The 24,242-nt window shown below is 41.5% G+C and overlaps 1 protein-coding gene across 1 annotated transcript in view; it reads right to left on the bottom strand.

Moving 5' to 3' along the window:
• Positions 1 to 9,030: 9,030 nt before the first annotated feature.
• The window catches only part of LOC127445291 (zeta-sarcoglycan-like), a 419,585-nt gene continuing 404,373 nt past the window's right edge, over positions 9,031 to 24,242 (bottom strand). The window contains exon 8 of the mRNA XM_051705268.1: positions 9,031 to 9,418. Within this exon, the coding sequence (XP_051561228.1) occupies positions 9,221 to 9,418 (198 nt within the window). The 3' untranslated portion in view covers positions 9,031 to 9,220. The remainder of the gene's footprint in view (positions 9,419 to 24,242) is intronic.

Here is a 24,242-nt window from a genome sequence, read left to right as displayed (position 1 = left end):
GCATTGTCTTGCAATGTCAAAAATGTCAAAAATGCAGTGCTCATTGTGCAAGACACTGAAAAAACGTTGCGGTGCAGTGGCCAAAGACATCAGTCTTCATGTTTATAGAGACCAAGAACAAGTTCTGAGTGAAAGGCCCTTAAGTCTACCTTAGACATTAAGATATACAGTATAATGGATTGCTGCGGACTATGTGATAGGCCTTTTAACTTTGTAATGATAAAATAAAACAATATAACGTGTCTATTAAGTGTTCTTTTTTTTTTTTTGTTTTTTTTTGCTTACTTTCACTCCAAAAAAAAAATAAAAAAACAAACAAACAAACAAACAAAAAAAGATTATTGCTGCTTATTCAGTTTACTTAATTAACATGAATCAAGGCAACATAATTCTACAACAGTTTGTCACAACTTGATTTCATTGTGTTCTATTTAAATTTGTAAAATGAAAGTTTAGTTAATCCATTAAAGTTGGTACTACAAGAATTTTTGTGGTGTTAATGTAGCATTGATAAAAAATGGGCAGGGGATTTCCATTTCCCAACATGCTTTGCATGGGACTGGATAGGAAGAAAAAGTGTTGAAATTAAGTGTTATTTTGTGCATTTTTGAGCAAGATATGAAAAGGAAGAGATTTGTTAATGTTTAATGTTCTGTTTTAACTGGTATTTAAAAAGAGTGTCCGTTACGCTGGAGCTTTGGGGGTTACCATTGCGGTGAAGAATGGCACTTGTGCTTAGGTTGAGGAGGGACTTTTACTTTTAAGTAATACTTTATTTAAGAGTATCTAGTTGCTATTAAATTAACAGGCCAACAGTTTCATTCTCCTTGGACTGGCTCACCTGGTTTATGGTGTACCTATCACTATACTGATGCATTAGGGACCCACACTGACCACAGGATGAGCACCCCATGCTGGCCTCCCTAGCACTTCTTCCAGAAGCAATCTTATAGCACTTTTCCACTGCATGTTACAGTTTGACTCGACTCGACTCTGCTCGCTTTACTTTTATGAGCTTGCTTTTCCATTGCAGTTTAGTGTAGCTTCAACGTGGGTGGGATTATAGGATGATCGTCATAGTTGCGTTGCCCCATCCAGCTCTCGTTGGATCCTCTCTTCGGCTACTAACGAGAAGAATGTCTGCACCTAGTTTATTGACCACGACATGGTTTTGCGCACAGCTATTTCTTTTTACAATTCGAAAGTTGCGTGAACAAATGATACTGCTATCGCTGTTGCTAACTTTAAAACTAGCGGGTTGATAACCCATGTCGCAAATCCAGTGACGTTGGTAGTGACGATTCTCTCTGACCAATCAGTGATCTGCAGGGTTTTGACGTTACATGTAGTATCGGCTCGGCTCACTTGGAACCTCGATCGAGGTGGTACTAAAAAAAGTACCAGGTACTATCCAAAGTGGAAAACCCCAAAAAGTGAGCAGAGTTGAGTTGTACTGTGCAGCAGAAAAGCCCCACTTGTTCCCCAGGAGGTCTCCCATCCAGGTACTGGCCAGGTTTAATCCTGCTTAGTTTCAGTGGGCAACCAGTCTAGAGCTGCAGGGTGACATGGCTGCACTAGTGAATTGAGTTTGAAGAACCTAATAAAAAGTTCAGTGAAGGCATGATGGCATGGACCCCCATAGTGTCCCCCACTGAACATCGAGTCAGTCAGGGATTACATGAAGAGACAGAAGCAATTGAGCCTAACTGCCAAGAACCTTAAAAAACTGTGTCCAGGTGTACCCAGGAGAATTGGTGCTGTTTTGATGAAAAGGCTGGTCACACAAAATATTAATTTAGCTTTTTTTATTTTTACTGCACTTTGTACGACATTAATTGATCAATCAAAACTATTTATGCATTACTTTTGAAAATATTTTCACTATACAACATTTTTCACAAGTGCCTAAAACTTTTGCACAGTACTGTATTTTAACATTAGATGTTAAATTTAAAAATTGTTCTATAGTTTATACAGTATTTAACACAATTACATCAGAAGTAACTGTAATTAAATTACTGAAAAATTAAGAGTAATCCCTTTGCTTTTTTCAATGAAAAAGTAATTTAATTACAGTAATTAATTACTTGGTAATGCATTACACCCAACACTGGTGATTTGAGTAACTTGCCTCTAGGGGGTTGTGAGTTTTCTACCTCTTATTGTATATCCAATGCTTTTATCCCTTCTGAATGCCAATGAGTCATCTCATAAACATTTTGAGTGGAAAACAACTAAAATAGATTCTGACTCCATTGACATGGCCCGGACATGGTACACTGTTAATATCTTTAAATGTAAAAAAAAATAAATAAATAAATAAATAAAAAAAAAAATTAAAAAAATGATATATAAATATATATAAAGCAACATCACACGAGCATGAGTGTGATATGGCCCTACATCAGCACTGCTGTGATTCGGCCGCAGGCACAATGCCACAGACCGAGTGCCATATAGTATGATTGCGAGTGTGATATTGTTTATATACAGCAGTTCAATGAACAAGTAAATTGTTAAAAAACATTTTTGCGTGGAACTACTTTATTACGCGGCGGATCAGAATCTGCTGTTGCTGGTTCAAAACAAATGATGCGTCCAAACCTTCGTTAGTAAAAATTTCACTTCAGAAATAGTATCACGGCTTGTGCTGTTTCTTACAAATTATTGGATAAACAAGGATGGATGGATGGATGTGTGTGTGTGTGTGTGTGTGTGTGTGTGTGTGTGTGTGTGAGAGAGAGAGAGAGAGAGAGAGAGAGAGAGATGGAGCATGTGCGATCACCTGTTGCCACACCCAAGCAGAGATGCTGTCAGCTTTCTGAAGATCAGCTTTCTCAGTGGAAAAGTAGCAGTCCAAGCGGAGGTAATTCTACCTATTTTGCGGTAGCCAGTGCGCAAGAGTTGATCACTATATAAACCGTAATGTCCTCCATTTTAAACAGTGTGTCCACTCCAATGTGGAAAGTCCGATAAGAGGTAAGCGCCTTCAGTTTGTGTAATTAATCAGTCTGTTGTGTCTCTCAGCTGTGATGTTTTTAATTTTAAAGTTGGGATTTCAAACACTGAAGTTAAAATGGAATTAAAGACTAAGAGTGAAATCCGCAATGCATTTACATTAAATCAGCATCTCAAGACTCAACAAGATTGTTTCAAAGCCCTTAAAAAACAGGTTTAATCTAATTTCACATTTAAATCTGGGATTAAATAAAGTGCAACAAACTAAAATTAGTACATATTAAAATAATAATAATAATAATAATAATAATAATAACAACAACACAAAAGAGAGTGAAATATAAAAAAGATAGATACATTCTCACTTTCCTCTGATGTGTGTCTCCTCACACAGAGTTCTTAAGCTTTATAAGACCTCTCTGCTTTTCCAAATGAGAGAGCAGGTGCCAGAGGAGCATGTCCTAACCAAAGTACTGACCTCATCCTTTTATGAAGTTGTTCTATTTTATGGTAAATTTGATCCGAAAGCCTCAAAGACTGCCTCTACCCATTCTAGTCAAAAACTGATAGAAAATGGACAGAAAAAATAAATAAAAAGGAGAAAGATATAGAAACACATGTCCTTACTTTTCTTCACAGACAGTAAATAATCTAGAAAACTTTCTCTCAGACTCTGCCAAAATACGTCAAACATGAGTCACTTAAAATTAGTGTGAAATAAAAACATTAAAAGTGAAGAAAGGGAATGAGAGTTCTTGGGACTCATTACCCAAATAAGGATAATTTGACAAATAAACATAATTGCATTTGTTCATCATTTTCATGTTTATTTTAAATTATTTTCATGCTCATAATTTATATGAGCTCGTTTAATATGAGTGTTATAATACTGGAGTTGTGATGAAAAGAAAATCTAGAACATTCATTTGTTTAGTTTTTTCTCTTATGTAACTGAATAATATTCCAATCTCACATTAATCTTGCAAACACATTGCATAGAATTTATAAGAAAATATATCTTTGTTTAAGAAAACTTTTTTCTTACAGAACACAAACATAAAATAAATAAAGAGTGATTTTTGACATTAAGCACCTCATGCCACTGCACGATAGCCTGTCTGATGTAAGACTCCATTGATGTGGTCAACTCTCACCAAAAACATAAATTCTGTCATCACCCTCATGCTGTTCCAAACCTTTATAACTTTCTTCCTTTTTTCTTCCGAACACAAATGGTGATTTTCAAAACAAAATGTTGGTCTCAGTCACCGTTCATTTTGATTTTCACTTTTATTGGTCAAACATCTTCTTTTGTGTTCCAAGTCATAAAAGTTTGGAAGAACATGAGTTCTTGAGGGTGAGTAAATGATGACAGATTTTTTTTTTTTTTTTTTTTTTTTTAACTATCCCTTTCATGAAGGGCTTGAATATTTTATACCAGGGGTAGTAAATTACATTGACAGATGGCAGCAAAAGACTGCTCAACCAAAATACAAAGAAGCTTAGAGATGCATTTTTAGGCAGTATGCCTTAGTTATTACAGGCTTCATCCCTTTATTTATTTTTCACCTTTTTTTTTCATTCTACCACCACATGCCCACACCCCCACCCCCATGAGTCCTGAGCCTGATATGCCATCGTGATGGCATCAATGACCCAGTGGGCAATCCTCTGTTTGGAGACAGCGCTTCCTTTCCACTGTCCACCAAAGCAGACAAAGAGCTGCTCGGAGCTTTTAAAGCTCTGCATGCGATCCAAATAGATGCGTAAAGCTCGCACCGGACACAGCAATGTCAAGGCTGGGTCTGCCTCCTCCTGGGGCAGCGCTTTCAGGTTCACCACCTGATCCCTAAAAGGGGTCATGGGAACCTTGGGCACATAGCCTGCTCGGGGTCTCAGGATCATGTGAGAGTAACCCGGACCAAACTCTAGGCACAATTTGCTGACAGAGTACACCTGCAGGTCACCTACCCTCTTGATGGAAGTGAGCGCAGTCAGGAGGGCAGTCTTTAAAGAGAGTGCCTTAAGCTCAGCTGACTCCCAGGGCTCAAAGGGAGCTCCCCGTAGACCCCGAAGGATTACAGGGAGGTCCCACGAGGGGACGAGGTGCGGTCTGGAGGAATTCAACCTCCTTGCACCTATCAGGAACCTGATGATCAAGTCGTGCAGATCCTGCATCAATCCTGGGTCAGAACTACCCTCGTGCAGCTCTTTTAGCACCTTGGCTTGGTGTACTTGCAGGAGAGCCATGAAGTGCAGGGTGGAGGCGGCTTGTCCAGCGGCACCATAGGCCCTGGTCATCAGGGATGACGTAAACCTACAGGACCTGGACAGGAGCTTTGGGCACCCGTGCCAGGTGGCGGTGCTCTGCAGACACAAGTGCGCTGCGAGTGCCTTATCCACCTGGGGGATCACCGAATACCCCCTGGCCGCTCCACCATCGCGGGTAGTGAGAGCAGGGGAGTTGAAAGACCATCACCGGACAGTAAAAGGTGCCTCCCACAATCTTGTCAGCTCCTCATGCACTTCCGGAAAGAAAGGAACGGGGGCGGGGCGTGGCTGTGGGCAGCGCCCCGAGCCCAGGAACCAATCGTCGAGCCGCGAGGGTTCAGGGGAGAGTGGAGGGTTCCACTCTAGCCCAACGCTCGTGGCCGCCAGGGAAAACATGTCCATCATTTCCACGTCGGCCTGAGACTGGGCAACCATTCCCGAAGGAGGAAGCCCAGCCGAAGCCTCTGCGTCAAACTGGACGAGCCCGCTCTCCGATGCTGTGCTTGATAACTCATCGTCTTCCCCAGCACTGAACGAGAGGTCGAACTTGCCCTGAGATGAGCCGGCGGTCTCATCCGAGAGCCCGACTGGGGCAAGTGAGCATGCTGAGGAATGGGAGGTCCGTGGGGGGATACCCGGCGGAGGTGGTCCCATTGATGTCCCCAAATTGCCCCCAGTGCTAACCGACATGGCCTCAAACCCGTAGGTAGAAGGACCGGTGTGGGGAGCCACTGGGGTGGCTTGCTTTCTTATGAAACCGCAATGTTGCCATGGTCATGTTCTCGCAATGAGGACATGTCTCATCCACGAACGATGTCTCCGCGTGGGCAGCGCTCAGACACGTAAGACAGCGATCGTGGCCGTCAGAAGCGGAGAGATAATGACCGCAACCAGGAATAACACACAAACGGAAAGGCATCTTTAAAAAGACGTTCCGTGTGCCGCTCTTTTATGAATGAAAATATACTCTTTTAGAAAATACTCTCTTATTTTCGCAGAGGTGTTCTCTGCACTCCACATGTGCAGAGGGGGAGAAGCCGCTGAAATGCGCCATAAATCCAGCAGTTTTGAAGTGCATCTTTGGAGAGAACCGCTCGGCTCCAAAGAGAAAATCTGAATGAGTGGTTGCATACCAGCTCCTTTTATACCCGTATATCCGGGGGAGTGGCATGCAAATTCCACTCGTCAATTCCCATTGGCCTTTTTTCAAAAAAGCAGAGGTGTTTGGGGCTCCCAAGTGTGACCCCTAGTGTCACTACATCGACACAACGTCGAGTGAGTGACAGATAGGGAACTGTTTTTCATAACTGTATAATGCTAAGTATAACTGTATAGAGCGCAACAGTGACCGCCCACTTTTTCAGTCGTCTGGGTTCTGGTAGTATTTTCCCCATTCATTTCTTCCATAGACTTTTAATAAAATCCTTCATAAAAGAGCTGTGAGCCATGAACCAAACCAACCAGCTCTGAGGTGAATCACAACATCGCAAACTTTGTTTTAAGGCAAAACAGTATTTGAAAATCAGAAATAAAGATAAAGGTACAAGGATGTGTACTTATCGTGTTTCATGAGAGCACGGACTACAATACCATGAAGCATTGCGAATGATGTCATTGAATAAAAAATGATGGGAATATATAAAACTATTGATTTTAGATTATTGATTATAATTTTATTGCAAAATATCCTGATATGTACAAAAATATAAGTAGTTTAAGGGTGAAGGGATACCGACTCGATTACTTCTTTTACAGTGCGTCATGGGAGCGCGTTGTTGCTCCAAGCCACGTTTCATGTGTTTCATTGGACGCGGTTCTATAATAGGTGGACCTTTCTCTGCTGTATCATGGGTAATGTAGTTGTTTACCATGAATTCCACAATAAAAAACATTTTTTAAACAATGAAGTTGAGATAATGCAGTCGGATGGCTTCAATGGAAGCATATACCATCAATGAACAACCTCAGAGCTCATGGTATGTCTGTCTTTAAAAGTTTATAAGTTATCTTTGAAAATCAATTTGTCTATGGGATAAATTAATGGGAATTTTACTTCCGCAACCAGACTGTTGCGCTCTATTGACCTGTTTCATGTGACATCACTGTATGACAGCACTGCCATATTTGTGACCAATATTCCATATACCTTCACTGTGCTGCGCTGTGAGATGCAAAAAAAAACCTTTTTCAGGAGTTAAAAGCAGCTCCTACATTCATTCAAGCGGGATCATCACTGACGTTTTTTTTTTTAATACTGTTACTAAATCAGACCAGAATATAACACAAAAACATTTGTAACTTCTGAATGAGATATGTTTACGCTGATGTGCCGGGCGTGTGTCCTCGCCGGTCACACATCAGACTCGCCGGCATACAGAGATTAATCATGGATAAAATATCTTTAAATGTCTGCGAATGTTCAATTTGGCTATATTTGTGCTGTCTTCAGACTTGTATGAACTTTTCCTGGGACTTGGCATGGATCAAAAACCATTTTTGATGTTTTTCTTGATATCGTTTTCTGGGTGTTTTTCCATTCACCGCCATTGTTTCCTCCCGCTGATGGTCACAAATATGGTGGCTGTGGGGAAAAGGGACATCACTGAAACAGGTCAATAATTTTCCCCCACATAACATGGTAACGGTTTTTCCATATTGATTTTTTTATTTTTTATTATTCACTGGGAGAACGTTTGCAAAAATTCTAAATCATATTTTAATGTACCCAAGTTCAGTGGTCCATAGCCCTAAACACTGAAGATAGAACTGTAAATAAGGTAACAATGACAAGTATTCATAAACTTCCAGTATTGTTGCAGTACATCATGGGCAGGGAGTAACCAAGACACTAAAAGGTAATGGTAAAAAACAATAAAAAAATTAAATTAAATAAAACAAAAAAGAGTTTGGAAAATATTACGCCATCTATTTTTTGATTGGCAGGATGAATTTTAGTCTGGACCTAAACACAATCCAACGTTTTAGTTTGGCTGTTAACAAGAAAGTGTATTAAAATAAAACACTAATTATTTAAAACATTAGTTAACTCACCATAGCACATGTAAACATGTCCATGAGGCCTAAACAATAAAAACGAAACGTTATCAAGCATTCTTGAATACAAAATTCTTAAAATAAACTTTCTCTTTCTATTATCATTTATTAATGTTGTTATATACATGGAATAATCTTGTGCTTTTTGTCCAAAAAAAAAAAAAAAAAAAAAAAAAGAAAGAAAGAAACATACAAGGAGAAATAAGTTCTTTTCTCTCTCTGTCGTCATCTCTGTTTATCATAGTATCTTTTTGATCCATTAACTAAAAGAGAGAAGAGGTTTGTTCAGTCCATTTTCGTAGCAGAGGTTTGTCTTACTGCACATGGCGGGACAGTAGCAGGTGATGTGCTTTACTAACAGTAGCAAAGGCACCTTTGTAACTTCTTTAGAAAAACACACACTCATTTGTGGGTCGCCGTGCGTGTGCTAATTCACAAGTGCAGTCCAGCATCCCAGCACACATTCACAATCCTCCGCTGAGTCAGATGTTCATACAAAAATAAGAGCAACAAAATGAAAAAGACGAGAGTTTCTGCTCCATTTACAGATTGGGAAGATGTAGCTTCAACTGAGCCAATATAAGTCTAATGATTCCTGATTTCCATTTGAGAGAAAGGAGACAGAGGAAGGGGAACAAGAAGAGGAAACGGAAAGAAAAAAATGAAGGGAATGGGAATAGATAAAATGGAAATTAAACATGAAAAGAAGAAAGGGAAGAGAAAAAAATGTAGAGATGGATGGATGGATGGATGGATAGACAGACAGATAGATAGATAGATAGATAGATAGATAGATAGATAGAGATACAGACACAAAAAAGGAAAGAAACAGTGTTCAGTGGAGAGAGGAATAAGGAGGAGTAAGGAAAGGAGCAAGAGAGGAAAGGTGAAGGAAGGCCTTTCTGGTGCTGGGTGGTCCATGGCCCACCCACCTTTCTCAGCTCCAGAGACACACACTGTTGGTAGTCTGGCAGGTAGAAGAGCTCTCTGCAGGGGACAAATAGAGCTTCCCACTGGGACATACACACACCTCGTACACAGTCTGTTTGGGGTACGTGGTCCCTGGACCAAGCAAAGGGTCCACACTCCCATGTGGAAGATTTCCAAGACGGATCGAGTTTGCATTTAGAAAGATCTGAAGAAAAGAGAGGAATAAAAGATACAAGAAGACAGACATTATAATCAGGGGTATCAGACAAATAAATATAATAATAGCAATTTAGTTGATGCAGCATTTCCTAAATGACCATATCATTATGTAAGACAAGTTACACATTGTTGTTTCACCCATACATACACAGTCCGTTCACTAAACCATCTGATGAATACTGCACACAAAAATGGCAAGCACTTTCCTGATTTGGCAAGCTCTAATCTGATTGGCTAGCTTTACACAACTTCAAGGAGGTCAGGATGCACAGGGCATCAGTCCACCTGGAAGTTTTGTTTACAAGGGACCAGCTGCTACAATAAGTACTTAATATTATGAACTAACCAGGGGATTTGGCAGTTTCCCAGGTAGGTGAACTTACTAAACAGTTGCACCACATGTTGTATTTCATCACAAATAACTGCATCTTATTCACTATCCCTGCACTCTAGTTGAAGTAGGCGCAATCAGCATTGAAATAGTGTTGCATCTTAAGTATTTAAATTAAGAAATTGTAATTCATTTCCATACAAACATTCCTTCTTTCAAAGCAAATTAGACTCATCATAGCTGCTGCTTCGTACACAAAACTCAATGCAGTTTACACGGCACCATAAACATTGTGCTATTACCGCCCGAGGAAAGCAGGTGGTTAACAGAATTTTATTTAAAAGAGATACGTGTACATTTTCTATTGATCTTGGCAGTAGTAATTAATCAAATAATGATCAAATGATGGAGAACAGTGTTATAACCTCATATCTCCAGATACACTGTGTAGTCAAGTGCACTTTCTGCATTTTAAAGTGATGATTCAGGTGTCTGGGTCTCAGTAGAGGAGTGAAACAGTAGTGGAGTGATGCCATATTTTGGTGGTCCGCTCAGAACCAGCCTGCAAGATAAGAACTGTGCCATGCAAATTGCATTCAGCATAGATTTTGTTGGCACGTTTGCACTGTTGCCTGATCAACATAATTCCTTCAGTGTATTGGGCACTAAACCAGTGCGGACAGCACATGCAAATAAATGGCCCTTTTACTGGGCACAATCAGTACTTGTATGTTCACAAAGTCTACATACATTTCAGCTATTTTTCTCTTGTTATCTGTTCAGTCGATCATGCCCCAACTATTGCAGATAAGCCTGCCCCTAAATTACATAAAAAAACCAAATTAACTGTGGTGTATCACTTTACATGCTGGTCGACCAGTTAAATGACCAGTTCTTGGCCAGAAGAAACTGCAAAGTGGACCAGATTTTATGCCTATAGTCAATAGTCTAGCTAGTTCACAAGACTACCTTGACACAAACCTGACATATTAGTTACCTCTGAAGAACCAGCATTCAATCTCCAAATTTGGACCAGGAGAAAGGACATCAGCAGAAACATGAACTTCAGTTCATTCAAGTTTCGTCTGTTTGCTCTTTGATTTATGAATTTGTTCATTCCTGTATTTATCAGTTCCAAAAAGTCTGTTGGCTCTGACAGCTAGAAAAGACCAAATAATCTTTTACCATAACTCACACGCTATGGGTGAGTGACAAAAACAAAGAGGAAAGAGAGAGAGAGAGAGAGAGAGAGAGAGAGAGGACTAATATGCCAACAAGGAACTAATTATTGTAAGTTATGGTATCTAAGGTGTTGACAGGGCATATCTCTACAAACATTTGCACAAACAAGCCCCCGCAATGCTTTGCTGTCAGCGGGACAGCATGTTGCTGTTTTCCCTATCTATCTCTTGCTTTTTCTATCATTGTTTGTCTGTATTAGCTTTTTGCTATGTCAGTGTTTCATTTCTGTCTCATAAAGTTTCCTGCGATTTAATTTAAACAAAACAATGTGAACTTGATTTCCCTGCTGGAAAATCCAGCTTAAACTGGTTGCTGTGTTTTGGAACATGGTAGGTGGTCCAATCTGGTCATTAGCTGGTCCAAGCTGGTCATGAGCTGGTCCAAGTTGGTCATGAGCTGGTCCAAGCTGGTTCTTAGCTGGTCGACAAGCTATCATGTTCCAAAAACCAGCTTGACTACCTTGAGCTGGTATGACAAGCTGGTAGCTGGTCTAAGCTGGTCTCCCTGCTTGAACCAGCTAATGACCAGCTTGGACCAGCTAGAAACCAGCTACCATGTCCCAAAACACAGTTACCAGCTTAAGCTGGATTTTTCAGCAGGGAGCTACTATCAACAAGTAAGTTTTACATTTCCTCACGTGAACTGCCATACACGAAGGGCCTCTTTAGAGTGGAATGCAAGAATCTGGTATAATGGTGAAGTGAAGTGAGTGAAACTGTGAGTGATTACTTCCTCGACCAGCATTAAATACTACCCAAAGGCATTTTAAGCACATCTGTTTGTTTGTTCCACTACAAATGATGATGCGTGCAATGGGTGCAACGTAAAGGAAATGCCTTGGAGGATAATTGCAAGTCTCAAAAAGCTATGAGAGGCATATTTACGAAGAGCAGCATGCTAATGCTAAAATAATGTTAATTGAAATGTATGTTTAGTATTTGAGGGGGGCCAAAGACTATGTACCAAAACAGTCATGAAATCTATTACTTAAGGCTTTTGTATCACTTCAGAAATTTTTCCCAGTGTACAGAGTGAGGAAAATGCATTTTCCGGTTGCATTTCAGTTTACTTAAGGTCCACTTGAGTAATCTAAAGCTCAAAGGCAGTATGTTACGCTTTCACATCAGTCTTTACCCTCAAGGTGTTGACGAAAATCCACATGGACTTCCTGTTCCATAAAATCCTTAAAATTCTCAGCTGTCCTCGCCTGACAGATCTCACACAAGCCTCTGTTTTGACAGCTTTTGGATTCACAAAATCATGAGTTTAAGATGTTTTTAAGTTAAGTGAAGTTCTGTTGTTTCTTCCTGTATCTGTTCTCCTCAAAGCTGCTGTGTGCAATTTTTTATTCAGTGTTAAAATACTCTCTCCTGTCCTAGTTTGAAACATGCATAGAGAGTAATTTGTAAGTTGAATCCTCTGGAAAGTGTAACACACTATGGCTTTGAAGTGCTATCAAATCATTGCTCAAGCCAGACATAGCAACACTGGCTCAACCAATAGCATGATTTTTTTCCTATTTATTTTTCCAACAGGGATTTCTTAAAATACTTCACATAAAAGTTCTAAACCATGAATCAAATGTACCATCTGCGAGGTGAAACACAATATAACAAACTTTGATTTGAAGGAAAGCTGTATTCGAAAATTGGACAAAAAGACAGAGGTACAAGGGAATGAACTACAACTTAGGTCTACTGTACAACAGAGAAGCATTGAGAATTACAGTCAAATTTAAAATGATTTGTGACGATATAAAAAAAAAAAAATGTTTTTTTTATTTATTTTTTTTTTTTAAAGTTATTGATTTTAAGTATTGAATGAATATATTTCACGTTTATTGCAAAATATTTAATAATTACAAATATATAAGTAGGTTGAGTGTACGGAGACCAAATCGTTTGTGTCATTTATGGTGCGATATAGAAGTGGGCGGTTGCTGCTGGGCACTTTTGCAGTGGTTTGTTTGCCATGATTTTCTGATGGTGGATTTTAGCCCTCAGGATCACGGGTAGGGTAGCACTTCATAATGAATTAATACACATAAACAAGATTTTGTTTTTAAATGAATGCAGACTGATTGCTTCAGCAGAAGTGTATAGGCTACCATTGATTAACAACCTCAGAGGTCATGGTAGATGTCTTTTAAGGTTTACAATTATCGTACAAGGAATATTCCGTGTTCAATACAAGGAAAGCTTAATCAACAGCATTTGTGGCATAATTTTGATTACGACAAAACAATTCTGTCGGGATTCAGGGCTGATCTGGCTGTTCTGTGTGTGTGCATGTCTAAACTTTTCCTGGGCATGTTTTTGTTTTGGTGTTTGACAGTTATCACGTTTTGGTGCACATGGCGCATCTCTACTGAGCCAGTCTCGCGTTGGCGCATCTTTTTATTACACTCAACTGTCTCTCATCTTCTCATTACCTGCTGCATATTTATTCCTCCTCATTTCTCCAGTTATTCACTGGATTTTCTCCTGAGAACTCTTCTCTCTAGTTACCCAGTCTATGTATCAGCTGCTTACTAAGCAGATACGCTTCTCTATTGTTTTTGCCGATCCCTATCGCTCTCTTCCTGCGTGGCAAATATTTCTGAAATGGCTCTAGGAAGTCCAGTTTTTCTGATCTTTCTCCTTGTGTTGCCAGCCCAGTTTGTGCCTCCTGTGTTCTCTCCAGACCCGGAGGACTGGTTGACAATCTCTCCTCTACATCTCTTCTCCATGGTCTGCTTTGCCCAGCTCTGCAAGTCCTACGTGGATACACTCTGCTTTGCCCTGTCATGTGTTCGGCATTCTCCATCTCGTCTGAGTATGGATGTTATCACTTTCCTCACAGGTCGGGCCTGGGACTGGGGAACTGCTGCCTGAGAGAGTGAATTACCATTCTGCAGATTTCCCTTCAGCCTGTGAAATGGTGGACCACATCTTCTGGATTCATGATATTCCGTTGGATGTGGTCTCTGACAGGGGCTTCCAGTTTGTTTCCAAATTCTGGAGGGAGTTTTGCAGGAAGCTGGGGGCTACGGTTAGTATGTCATCTGGGTCCATCCCCAGACCAATGGTCAGATGGAGTGAGGCAACCAAAGTCTACAGGGGATGCTTCGTTGCGTTGCCACTCAGAATCCCTCCTACTGGAGCGAGCAACTTAGGTGGGTAGACTACGCGTACAACTCCCAACCTGCGTCATCTACTGGTCTCTCCCCATTACCATTGTTTCCTGATCATGAACCCGACGTGGCGGTCCTCGGCCCACGCATTTATTTCTCGCTGTCGTCGGACATGGAGACAGGCTAGATGGGTTCTTCTCAGGGCGGGGAAGAGCATTAAAGCCAGGGCAGATTGGACTGAGTCACCCAGGCATGTGGTTGGTCAGAAAGTGTGGCTATCGACCAAGGATATTCCCCTTAAAGTCACTTCTCGGAAACTTGCTCCCAGGTTTATTGGCCTGTTCCCTGTAGAAATGGTGCTTAGTCTGGTGTCCTTCCAGCTCAGGCTTCCCCATGCCCTGAGACACATCCACACCATTTTTCATGTATCCAAGATTAAGCCTGTCCTCCGGTCTCCACTCCTGACCCCCCTCCCCCGATGGTAGTCCTGCCTATATGGTCAGGAGGAGGTTGGTGGATGTCAGATGACGGGCCGGGGGTACCAATACTTGGTTGACTGGGAGGGTTACGGTATGGAGGAGAGATGTTGGGTGCCGGCCTGTGATATTCTGGACTGCTATCTTATTGACAATTTCAGTTCAGCAATACATCTCAGGTCAGTTAATTCTGGAGCATCTAGGGACACTCCTTTGGGGGGGCTCTGTCGGGATTCAGGGCTGATCTGGCTGTTCTGTGTGTGTGCGTGTCTGATCTCTCTCTCGGTGGGCATGTGTTTGTTTTGGTGTTTAACAGTTATCACATGTCGGCACACGTGGCACGTCTCTATTGAGCGAGTCTCACACCGGCGCATCTTGTTATTACACTCACCTGTCTCTCATCTTCTCATTCTCATGCTGCGTATTTATTCCTCCTTGTTTATCCAGTTCTTCACTGGATTTTCTCGAGAACTCTTCTATCTAGTTACCCAGTCTATGTTTCAGCTGCTTACTAAGCAACTGATACGCTTCTCTATTGTTTTTGCCAATACCTATAGCTCTCTTCCTGTGTGGCACATATTTATGAAACGGTGCTAGGAAGTCCAGTTTTGCCAGCCCAGTTTGTGCCTCCTGTGTTTTCTCCAGACCCGGTGGCCCTCTCCTCTACATCTCTTCTCTGTGGTCTGCTTTACCCAGCTACGTGAGTCCTATGAGTCATATGTTCAGCATTCTCCAACTCATCAGAGCAAGGATGTTATCCCCTGACATCACAATATACAGTTTAAGTCAGAAGTTTACATACACTTATGTTTAAGTCATTGAAACTCATTTTTATCCACTCCACAGATTTAATATTAGTCGTTTAGGACATCTACTTTGTGAATGACACAAGTAATTTTTTCCAACATTTGTTTACAGAGAGATTGTTTCACTTTTAATTGACAATATCACAATTCCTGTGGGTCAGAAGTTTTAATACACTAAGTTAACTGTGCCTTTAAGCAGCTTGGGAAATTCCAGAAAATGATGGCAAGCCTTTAGACAATTAGCCAGTAAGCTTCTGATAGGAGGTGTACTGAATTTGAGGTGTACCTGTGGATGTATTTTATGGCCTATCTTCAAACTCAGTGCCTCTTTGCTTAAAATCATGGGAAAATCAAAAGAAATCAGCCAAGACCTCAGAAAAAAATTGTGGACCTCCACAAGTCTGGTTCATCCTTGGGAGCAATTTCCAAATGCCTGAAGTTACCATGTTCATCTGTACAAACAATAGCACGCAAGTATAAACACAATGGGACCACACAGCCATCATACCACTCAGGAAGGAGACGCATAATGTCTCCTAGAGATCAGCATAGTTTGGTGTGAAAAGTGCAAATCAATCCCAGAACAACAGCAAAGGACCTTGTGAAGATGCTGGAGGAAACAGGTAGACAAGTATCCCTATCCACAGTAAAACGAGACCTATATTGACATAACCTGAAAGGCAGCTCAGCCAGGAAGAAGCCACTACTCCAAAACCGCCATAAAAAAGCCAGACTACAGTTTGCAAGTGCACATGGGGACAAAGATCTTACTTTTTGGAGAAATGTCCTCTGGTCTACTGAAACAAAAATTGAACTGTTTCAATTCTTGCAAGCCGAAGACACCATCCCAACCGTGAAGCATGGGGGTGGCAGCATCATGTTGTGGGGGTGCTTTGATGCAGGAGGGACTGGTGACATTCACAAAATAGATGGCATCATGAGGAAAGAAAATTACGTGGAAATATTGAAGCAACATCTCAAGACATGAGCCAGGAAGTTAAAGCTCGGTGGCAAATGGGTCTTCCAAATGGACAATGACCCCAAGCATACCTCCAAAGTTGTGGCAAAATGGCTGTAGGACAACAAAGTCAAGGTATTGGAGTGGCCATCACAAAGCCCTGACCTCAATCTGATAGAAAATTTGTGGGCAGAAATGAAAAAGCGTGTGCGAGCAAGGAGGCCTACAAACCTGACTCAGTTACACCAGTTCTGTCTGAAGGAATTGGCCAAAATTCCAGCAACTTATTATGAGAAGCTTGTGGATGGCTATCCAAAATGTTTGCACTAAGTTAAACAATTTAAAGGCAATGCTACCAAATACTAACAAAGTGTATATAAACTTCTGACCCACTGGGAATGTGATGAAAGAAATAAAAGCTGAAATAAATCATTCTCTCTACTATTATTCTGACATTTCACATTCAATAATGTAGTGATCCTAAATGACCTAAGACAAGGAATGTTTTCTATGATTAAAACGTATTTGGCTAAGGTGTATGTAATCTGACTTCAAATGTATATTGTGCTGCTCATTTACTTCAGTGACTAATTTAATAAACATCTGTCAATCATCTGCTCTTGGGTCCTCGCCTGTTTTTCTGAATCCTAACAAATTCGTTCCTCTCTTATTTAAAAAAAAAAACAAAAAAAAAACTGGGTTTCAGTGAGGCACTTACCGCAGAAGTGAATGGGGCCAATCTGTAAGCGTTAAAATATACATTGTTTCAAAAATATAGCCATGATTTTAGTTTGATAAAATGGTTTATTAAACGTTTCTGTATAGTTATATCCAATTTTACAATTTTGTTGCCTTGACGACATAACGCCGTAAACCCTAAATCGACCATCAAATCAAATATTTAAACAACTTCACAGCTCAAATTATAAACAAGTTTTATCAGAAGAATTAGTGTAAACACTTTTATAAAATTATAAGATTTACATTCCTGCTTTTAAACCCCATTCACCCCATTGTAAGTGCCACACTGTAACCTTTATTTTGTTTTTTGCTTTTAAAGAAAAGGAGGGATGAGTCGAAATTATTTTTGTGGTAATCAATATTATGCCACAAATGCTGTCGTTTGAGCTCAACTTGAACTCAATGACAGTGTCACCTAATACCAGTGAGTGCCACCTTGGCCCAAAACCGACTCTCAAATCCCATCCCATTTTAAACACTCCCTTGTATTCTGCCAAGAGACAGAATTCTGGAATTTTCTAAGATGTGGTGTCTCTAATGACACCTCCCACTGACAGCTATCACAACCCCTACTGAGAGATACTATGAGAGAGAGAGAGAGAGAGAGAGAGAGAGAGAGAGAGAGAGAGAGAGAGAGAGAGAGTGATTGATTGATTGATTGATTGATTGATTGATTGATTTTCTCCCTCAGAGTCGTGGAGTGAGACAGGGCTGTAGTCTGAGCCCTACACTATTCAATATACATCAATGAACTGGCAAGAGCTCTAGAACTGTCTCCAGCACCTGGTCTTACTCTACTAGACACTGAAGTCAAATGCCTCCTGTTTGCAGATGATCTAGTGCTGCTATTGCCCACAAAAGATGCTCTACAGCAGCATGTAGACCTACTGCACAATTTCTGCCAAACATGGGCCCTGTCAGTTAACCCCAAAAAGACAAAAATAATGTTATTCCGAAAAAGACCCAGTCACCAAGAGCAACACCATAACTTCAAATTAGACAACATGACCTTAGAACACACTCAGAACTACACATACCTTGGAATAAACATCAGCAACACAGGAAACTTCAACAAGGCTGTGAATGACTTGAGAGACAAGGCACAAAAAGCTTTTTACGCTTTTAAGAAATTTATCAGAATTGACATCCCAATCAGGATCTGGCTAAAAATAATTCAGTCGGTTATAGAACTCATCATATTCTATGGATGTGAAGTCTGGGGTCCACTCACAAACCAAGAGCTCACCAAATGGGACAAACATCCAATAGAGACCCTGCAGGCAGAATTCTGCAAATAATATACTGCAAGTACAACAAAAAATACCTAATAACACATGCAGAGCAGAATTAAGACTGTATCCACTAAAATTAAAAAGCCATTAAATTCCATGCCCACCTAAAAAATAGTGATACACAAACTCTTCACCACAAAGCCCTAAGATACAAAGAGCTGACCTCAGAGAGAAACCCTCTTAGCCAGTTGGCTTTGACCTGACTTTACAATCTAAAACATGTCCAGCTAAACCCCAGAACAAAATCCCAGCTAGACCAAATCAAATTATTAAAACACAAAAAGAAAAATATCTAAAACATTGGACAGAAGCAACAACTCAACAAAGTAAATTGGAATGCTGTCTGTCCCTAAACAGAGAATATAAACTGGCAGAATACCAGAGCACAGTCACCGACCCTAAACTTAGAAAAGTCTTGACCATGTACAGACTCAGTGAACATAACCCCACCATAGAGATGGGCAGACACATAGAGACCTGGTTACCAACAGAAGACAGGCTGTGCCCCCACTACACAAAATGAAGTTGAAACAGAACTGCACTTTTGAACAACATGCCCTAGTTATGCACACATTTTTCCCCATTTCACAACCCATCACAAAGACTTTAATCGAATACATCACAAGGACAAACCTTCATACTGGAGAAACCATAGCAAGCTCAAACCTGGCTGCGAGATATGTCAAGTCCTGCCACGACAAAAGGACAACCAGTGGAACAGGACCACTACCAGACAATAACCGAAACACTGTGCCGCATGCATAAAATGGAAAACATAGCATAACAAACCACTTTTATTTACACTTTTTACTATTACTTTATTTTAATGTATTTTTGCATCGTTTTCTTTAACTGCATGTATATGTGCAAAAATGTGTATGTATGTTTATTTAATGTTACTATGCTTTGGCAATGTAAAGCTTTTCTTTTACCATGCCAATAAAGCTATTTGAAACTGAAACTGAGAGAGAGAGAGAAAGAAAGAGAGAGAGTGAGTGAGACAGAGAGACAGACAGAGTCAGAATAGAAGTCATTTAGATCATCTTATGAAAGGATTAAAGATGGCACCCTCCTGAAATGAAAGTGTCTGTACGAATTACTATCAGTCAAACATGGGATGAAAAAATAAAAACAGTTGTGTGGTTTACAAAACCTTTCCTTTCTAGAACCGCCATCACAGTTTGTGTATGTGCATATTTTTGCATGTTTCTATGTGTGGGGATGGCCAATTATAGCTGGTCCAAACATTTTTTCATGCATGATTTCTCCCATGCCACAGCTTGAGGCGAGAGGGCAGCAAATGAGAGCGAACAGGTTGGGGAAAGAGAAGACCGCAAAAGGTGGGGAGGTAAGGAAGGTTTTCAGAAATGAAACTGATGTGAAGAGGTAAATGAAGGAAGGGAAATAGAAGTGCATACACTCAGATGTACGTACACATTTAAAGGTGACACATCAGACTTTATGAGGTCATCTGTGTGTATTGCATACTCCATTAAGCTCTGGGGATGGGTAGAGTCTCCAGTCTCAAGCTATAAAACAGAGACAGAGTGCATGTGCTGCGATGTCCACTCTCTCTTTCGTTCTTATCTATGTGACTGTGATAATCACACACTTCTTTGGAGTCTGCTTACGTTTCATTTACTACGTTTACTAATACAAATTGATGGTTGGAATGAGAACCAAAAGATAAAAGTTTATACAGCCTACATAGTGATTTCTCTTATCATTCCAAAGCTCTGGGGCTATATTGCTACAAACAGGATAATGGCCATATGCTACACAACAAAAGTAGCAGTGGAAGAGCAAGCAAAAAATGAAATATTCTGTAATATTATTGTCAACACTATAATATATAAACCAATAGATTTTATTGTAAACAAATGTAGAAAATGAACATTACTCTTGCTGAAGTCTAACTTTGTGCCTATGTTTGTTATCACGCGACCGGACAATGAGCACCTGCGACTTGGGCGTCACGAATGCGGGCCCCCCGCCTTCACACACCCGACCGCACCACACTCAGACCCACGGCCAGGCGGTTGTGACTGGAGCAAGGTAAGTGCTTCCAGGGCCCCCTCAGCGCAGCCACGAGTTCGAGACGAAGCAAGGCTCCTCAACGTGGCTATTTCCATTGATCTGGAGCAAGCATGTGTTGGTCCAGTGGGACAACACAGCGACAGTAGCGGCTGAGGCCGCTGCGGGCCACTCATATCCAGGGCAGCCTTAACGCCACAACGGATGTGCTGTCATGGCAGGTGACGCTCAGCGGAGAGTGGAGACTCCACCCCCAGGTGGTCCAGCTGATTTGGAGTTTATTCGGCAAAGCACAAACGCTTCCCAGGAATCCTCCCACTCTGGTATTCCCTGATGGGAGCCCCCCTCGGGACAGATGTGCTGGCACACAGTGCAAATACGCGTTCCCTCCAGTAAGCCTACTTGCACAGACCCTGTGCAAGGTCAGGGAGGACGAGGAACAGGTCACCCTCATGGAGCCGTACTGGCCCACTCAGACTTGGTTCTTGGATCTCATGCTCCTCGCGACAGCCCCTCCCTGGCAGGTTCCCCTGAGGAAGGACCTCCTCTCTCAGGGACGGGGCACCATCTGGCACCTGCACCCAGACCTCTGGAAATTCCACGTCTGGCCCTTGGACGGGACGCGAAAGACCTAAGTGGCCTGCCACCAGGGTTCCCTCTATGTGGTAGCTTTATGCCCTGAAGTGGCGTTTGTTTGCGAGCTGGTGTTCTTCCCGAGGTGAAGACCCCAGAGATGCGCAGTTGGATCAGTGCTTTCCTTCCTGCAGGAGAGGCTTGAGGGGCGGCTGTCCCCCTCCACTCTGAAGGTGTATGTGGCCGCCATAGCGGCACACCACAACGCAGTGGATGGTAAGTCCTTAGGGAAGCACAACCTGATCATCAGGTTCCTGAGAGGCACCCGGAGGCTGAATCCTCCTAAGCCACACCTCTTTCCATCATGGGATCTCTCCATGGTCCTCCTGGGCCTTTGGAGAGCCCCATTTGAGCCGCTAGAGTCAGTCGAGCTGAAAGCGTTCTCTTTGAAGACGGCCCTCCTGATTGTGCTCACCTCCATCAAGAGGGTTGGGGACCTGCAGGCGTTCTCTGTCAGCGATACCTGCCTGGAGTTCGGTCCGGTAGACTCTCACTTGGTTCTGAGACCCCGGCTGAGCTATGTGCCCAAGGTTCCCACAACCCCCTTCAGGGATCAGGTGGTGAGCCTGCAAGCGCTGCCCCGGGATGAGGCAGATCCAGCCCTGTCATTGCTGTGTCCGGTGCGTGCTTTGCGCATCTACTTGGATCGCACGAAGAGCTTAGACGCTCTGAGCAGCTCTGTCTGCTTTGGCAGACAGCGGAAAGGGACACTGTCTCCAAACTTGCCCACTGGATCGTGGATGCCATCGCTCTGGCATACCAGGCCCAGGCCGTGCCCGCCCCTTCGGGAATACGAGCACACTCTCTACAAGGAGTCTGGCATCCTCGTGGGCATTGGCCAATGGCACCTCTCTAGCAGACATCTGCAGAGCAGCCGGCTGGGCAACATCCAATACCTTTGTGAGATTTTACAATCTCCGGGTTGAACCGGTTTCGTCCCGTGTTTTGTCAGGTACGAACAGGTAAGTTTGGTAATACGGAACAGCTGGCCAGGTGTATCGCTTACGTATAGCGCCTTTCCCCTCCATGAGGTGAAGACGTGCGCTTCTTCTCCCATGCGAGTTCACGATCCGTGAACCCTGGATGTCCTTCCTCCCTAGCCCTGTGGCTCACGAATTTGGTGGAGGAATTTGCAGCTGGACCCACTACAGGTACTGATATGCCCTGTACTGGGATGGGTGCTCCACAGGTGCTGGTTACTCCGGTAACCCCCTGTGATGTATTTTATGCAGTACGGTCTCCCTGTCGGCAGACCCACGTCTCCCTTGGGCAGAGCCCTCTCTGCCCCCAGTCGCTGTGTTTGTAGAGCTCCTCCCCTTCCAGGCAGGACCTACCACCGCGCCTCTTCCATGTGCGGCTGGTGGCTCCGTTCCATCAGGGAATGGAGGTTACTACAGTAATTGAGACGAAACTTTCCCCACACTCCAGATTGCTCTAAAGCCATTTGTTTGTGCATTGACAGAACATTACACTAGAGTTATGTGCAATGACCATGCACTATGTCTTATCGAATTTTTGAGAGAGCACTAACAAAGTGCAAGTGGCCATGGATGGGAGTGTTTGCGCTATCTGTGGGTGTATAATTGCAAACTGTGGGTATATTGCATTGTAATGAAATGCCACAAAGCACAATTTGGTGTTTCCCTGAGAAACAGGTCATTGCGCTAAGACATTTCAGAATAATGTCTAATTTTTGTGCAAATTCTAAATTCAGTTCCTACATTTGCTGTTTGGAGATTCCACCAGTAGGTGGTAATAATGTTCATGTCCAAACTCTGAAAATATAGTGGAACATCAAATTAAGTACCTGACAATCACAGTTGTTGCTGTTTTATGAAACATTTTTGGGTTAAACTATCTATAGGTCATGGTTTATTTTTCAATTATTATAATTATGTTTATATTTACAATAGTATTTATGATCTAATTTGTTTAGATATTTTTCCCCCTGTTGACGTAGATTGATTTTTAAGTCACTGCAAAAGGGGTCGGTGGAAAAATTTGGACAGGGGAAAAAAGGTTTGGATTTGAAATATGTTTTTTTAATAATTTTTAATTTTTAATTTTTTTTTTACCACTTTGCTATTTTGATTATATTTTCATTTTGTTTGAAGAGTAATTTGAATTTAGTAATATTTTTGGTTTAATCTTTTGGTTTCAATAAATTAATTTAATTTTCAAACTCAAAATTGACAGGTAGAAGAGAGGTGCGTACCGATACAATCTCTGTTAACACTAGCCATGATTTGTGTGTCAATAAATAAAAATGATAAATAATACTTGCATTCTTTATAATTTAATGGAGCGTACATTGAAAACCTGACGAGAACCACATTTTCCATGTGTATAAAAGAAGCGTGTCACTGTTATAGAAATATGCCTGACATTCAACAAGGATGCAGTTAATGCACAAAAGAACATAAGTCCATATTTCTATTCTTCTAATTAATTGCATACAGCCCATTTACACTTCCAACTACTTATAAATGTGCTGTCTATGTTTATATTGCTGGTGCTTGACAAGGAACAGACTATATCATAGGACGCTGACGGTGCAATAACTGGAGAAGAACCTCAGAATGAAATTGCAATCGACCTAGCCCATTAGCACTTTGCAGGTGCACTTTCGGCAAACCCACTCGCGCCTAGACTTAGAGCATGCTTGCACAAAAATACCAAATCTTCCTAGCATCGCACTATGCTTAACACTAACACTCTTAAATTAGGGCCCTACGTCCCACTATGCAAAACAGAGTCCTCATAAATGTAAAAGTAATAATAAAAATAAATGTTTGAATGAGGAGGGCTAGTTATGATTCATATTTATGCTTCATTCATTCTAAAAGCTCTCTGTGGAGCATTGTGCCAACACAGCTGTCCATTTCTAATTTATGAAGCATTTAGACATCTGCCCTAATTAAGGTTTTGTTTTTTTATTTATTTATCTATCATCATTCATATTTTATCTTCTCCTTTGATTGTATACTGTATATTAGTGTCTGTATGAAAGTGACAAATGCTTGAAGGAAGTAAGGCTCTTACTGAGTGTGACAATGAACAAACATTTTAACAGTATATGTGTTCTCTGGGAATCAAACCCATGATCTTAGCATTGCTAGTGCCATTTTCTACCAGTTCAGGCACAGGAACAGGGTGATCTCATTAGTATTTAGATATGTATATGT

The sequence above is a fragment of the Myxocyprinus asiaticus genome, chromosome 8, assembly GCF_019703515.2.
Source record: "Myxocyprinus asiaticus isolate MX2 ecotype Aquarium Trade chromosome 8, UBuf_Myxa_2, whole genome shotgun sequence".
Classification (NCBI taxonomy): Eukaryota; Metazoa; Chordata; class Actinopteri; order Cypriniformes; family Catostomidae; genus Myxocyprinus; species Myxocyprinus asiaticus.
The sequence above is the reverse complement of the archived record's forward strand: the minus strand, read 5'-3'. Positions and strand labels throughout refer to the sequence as shown.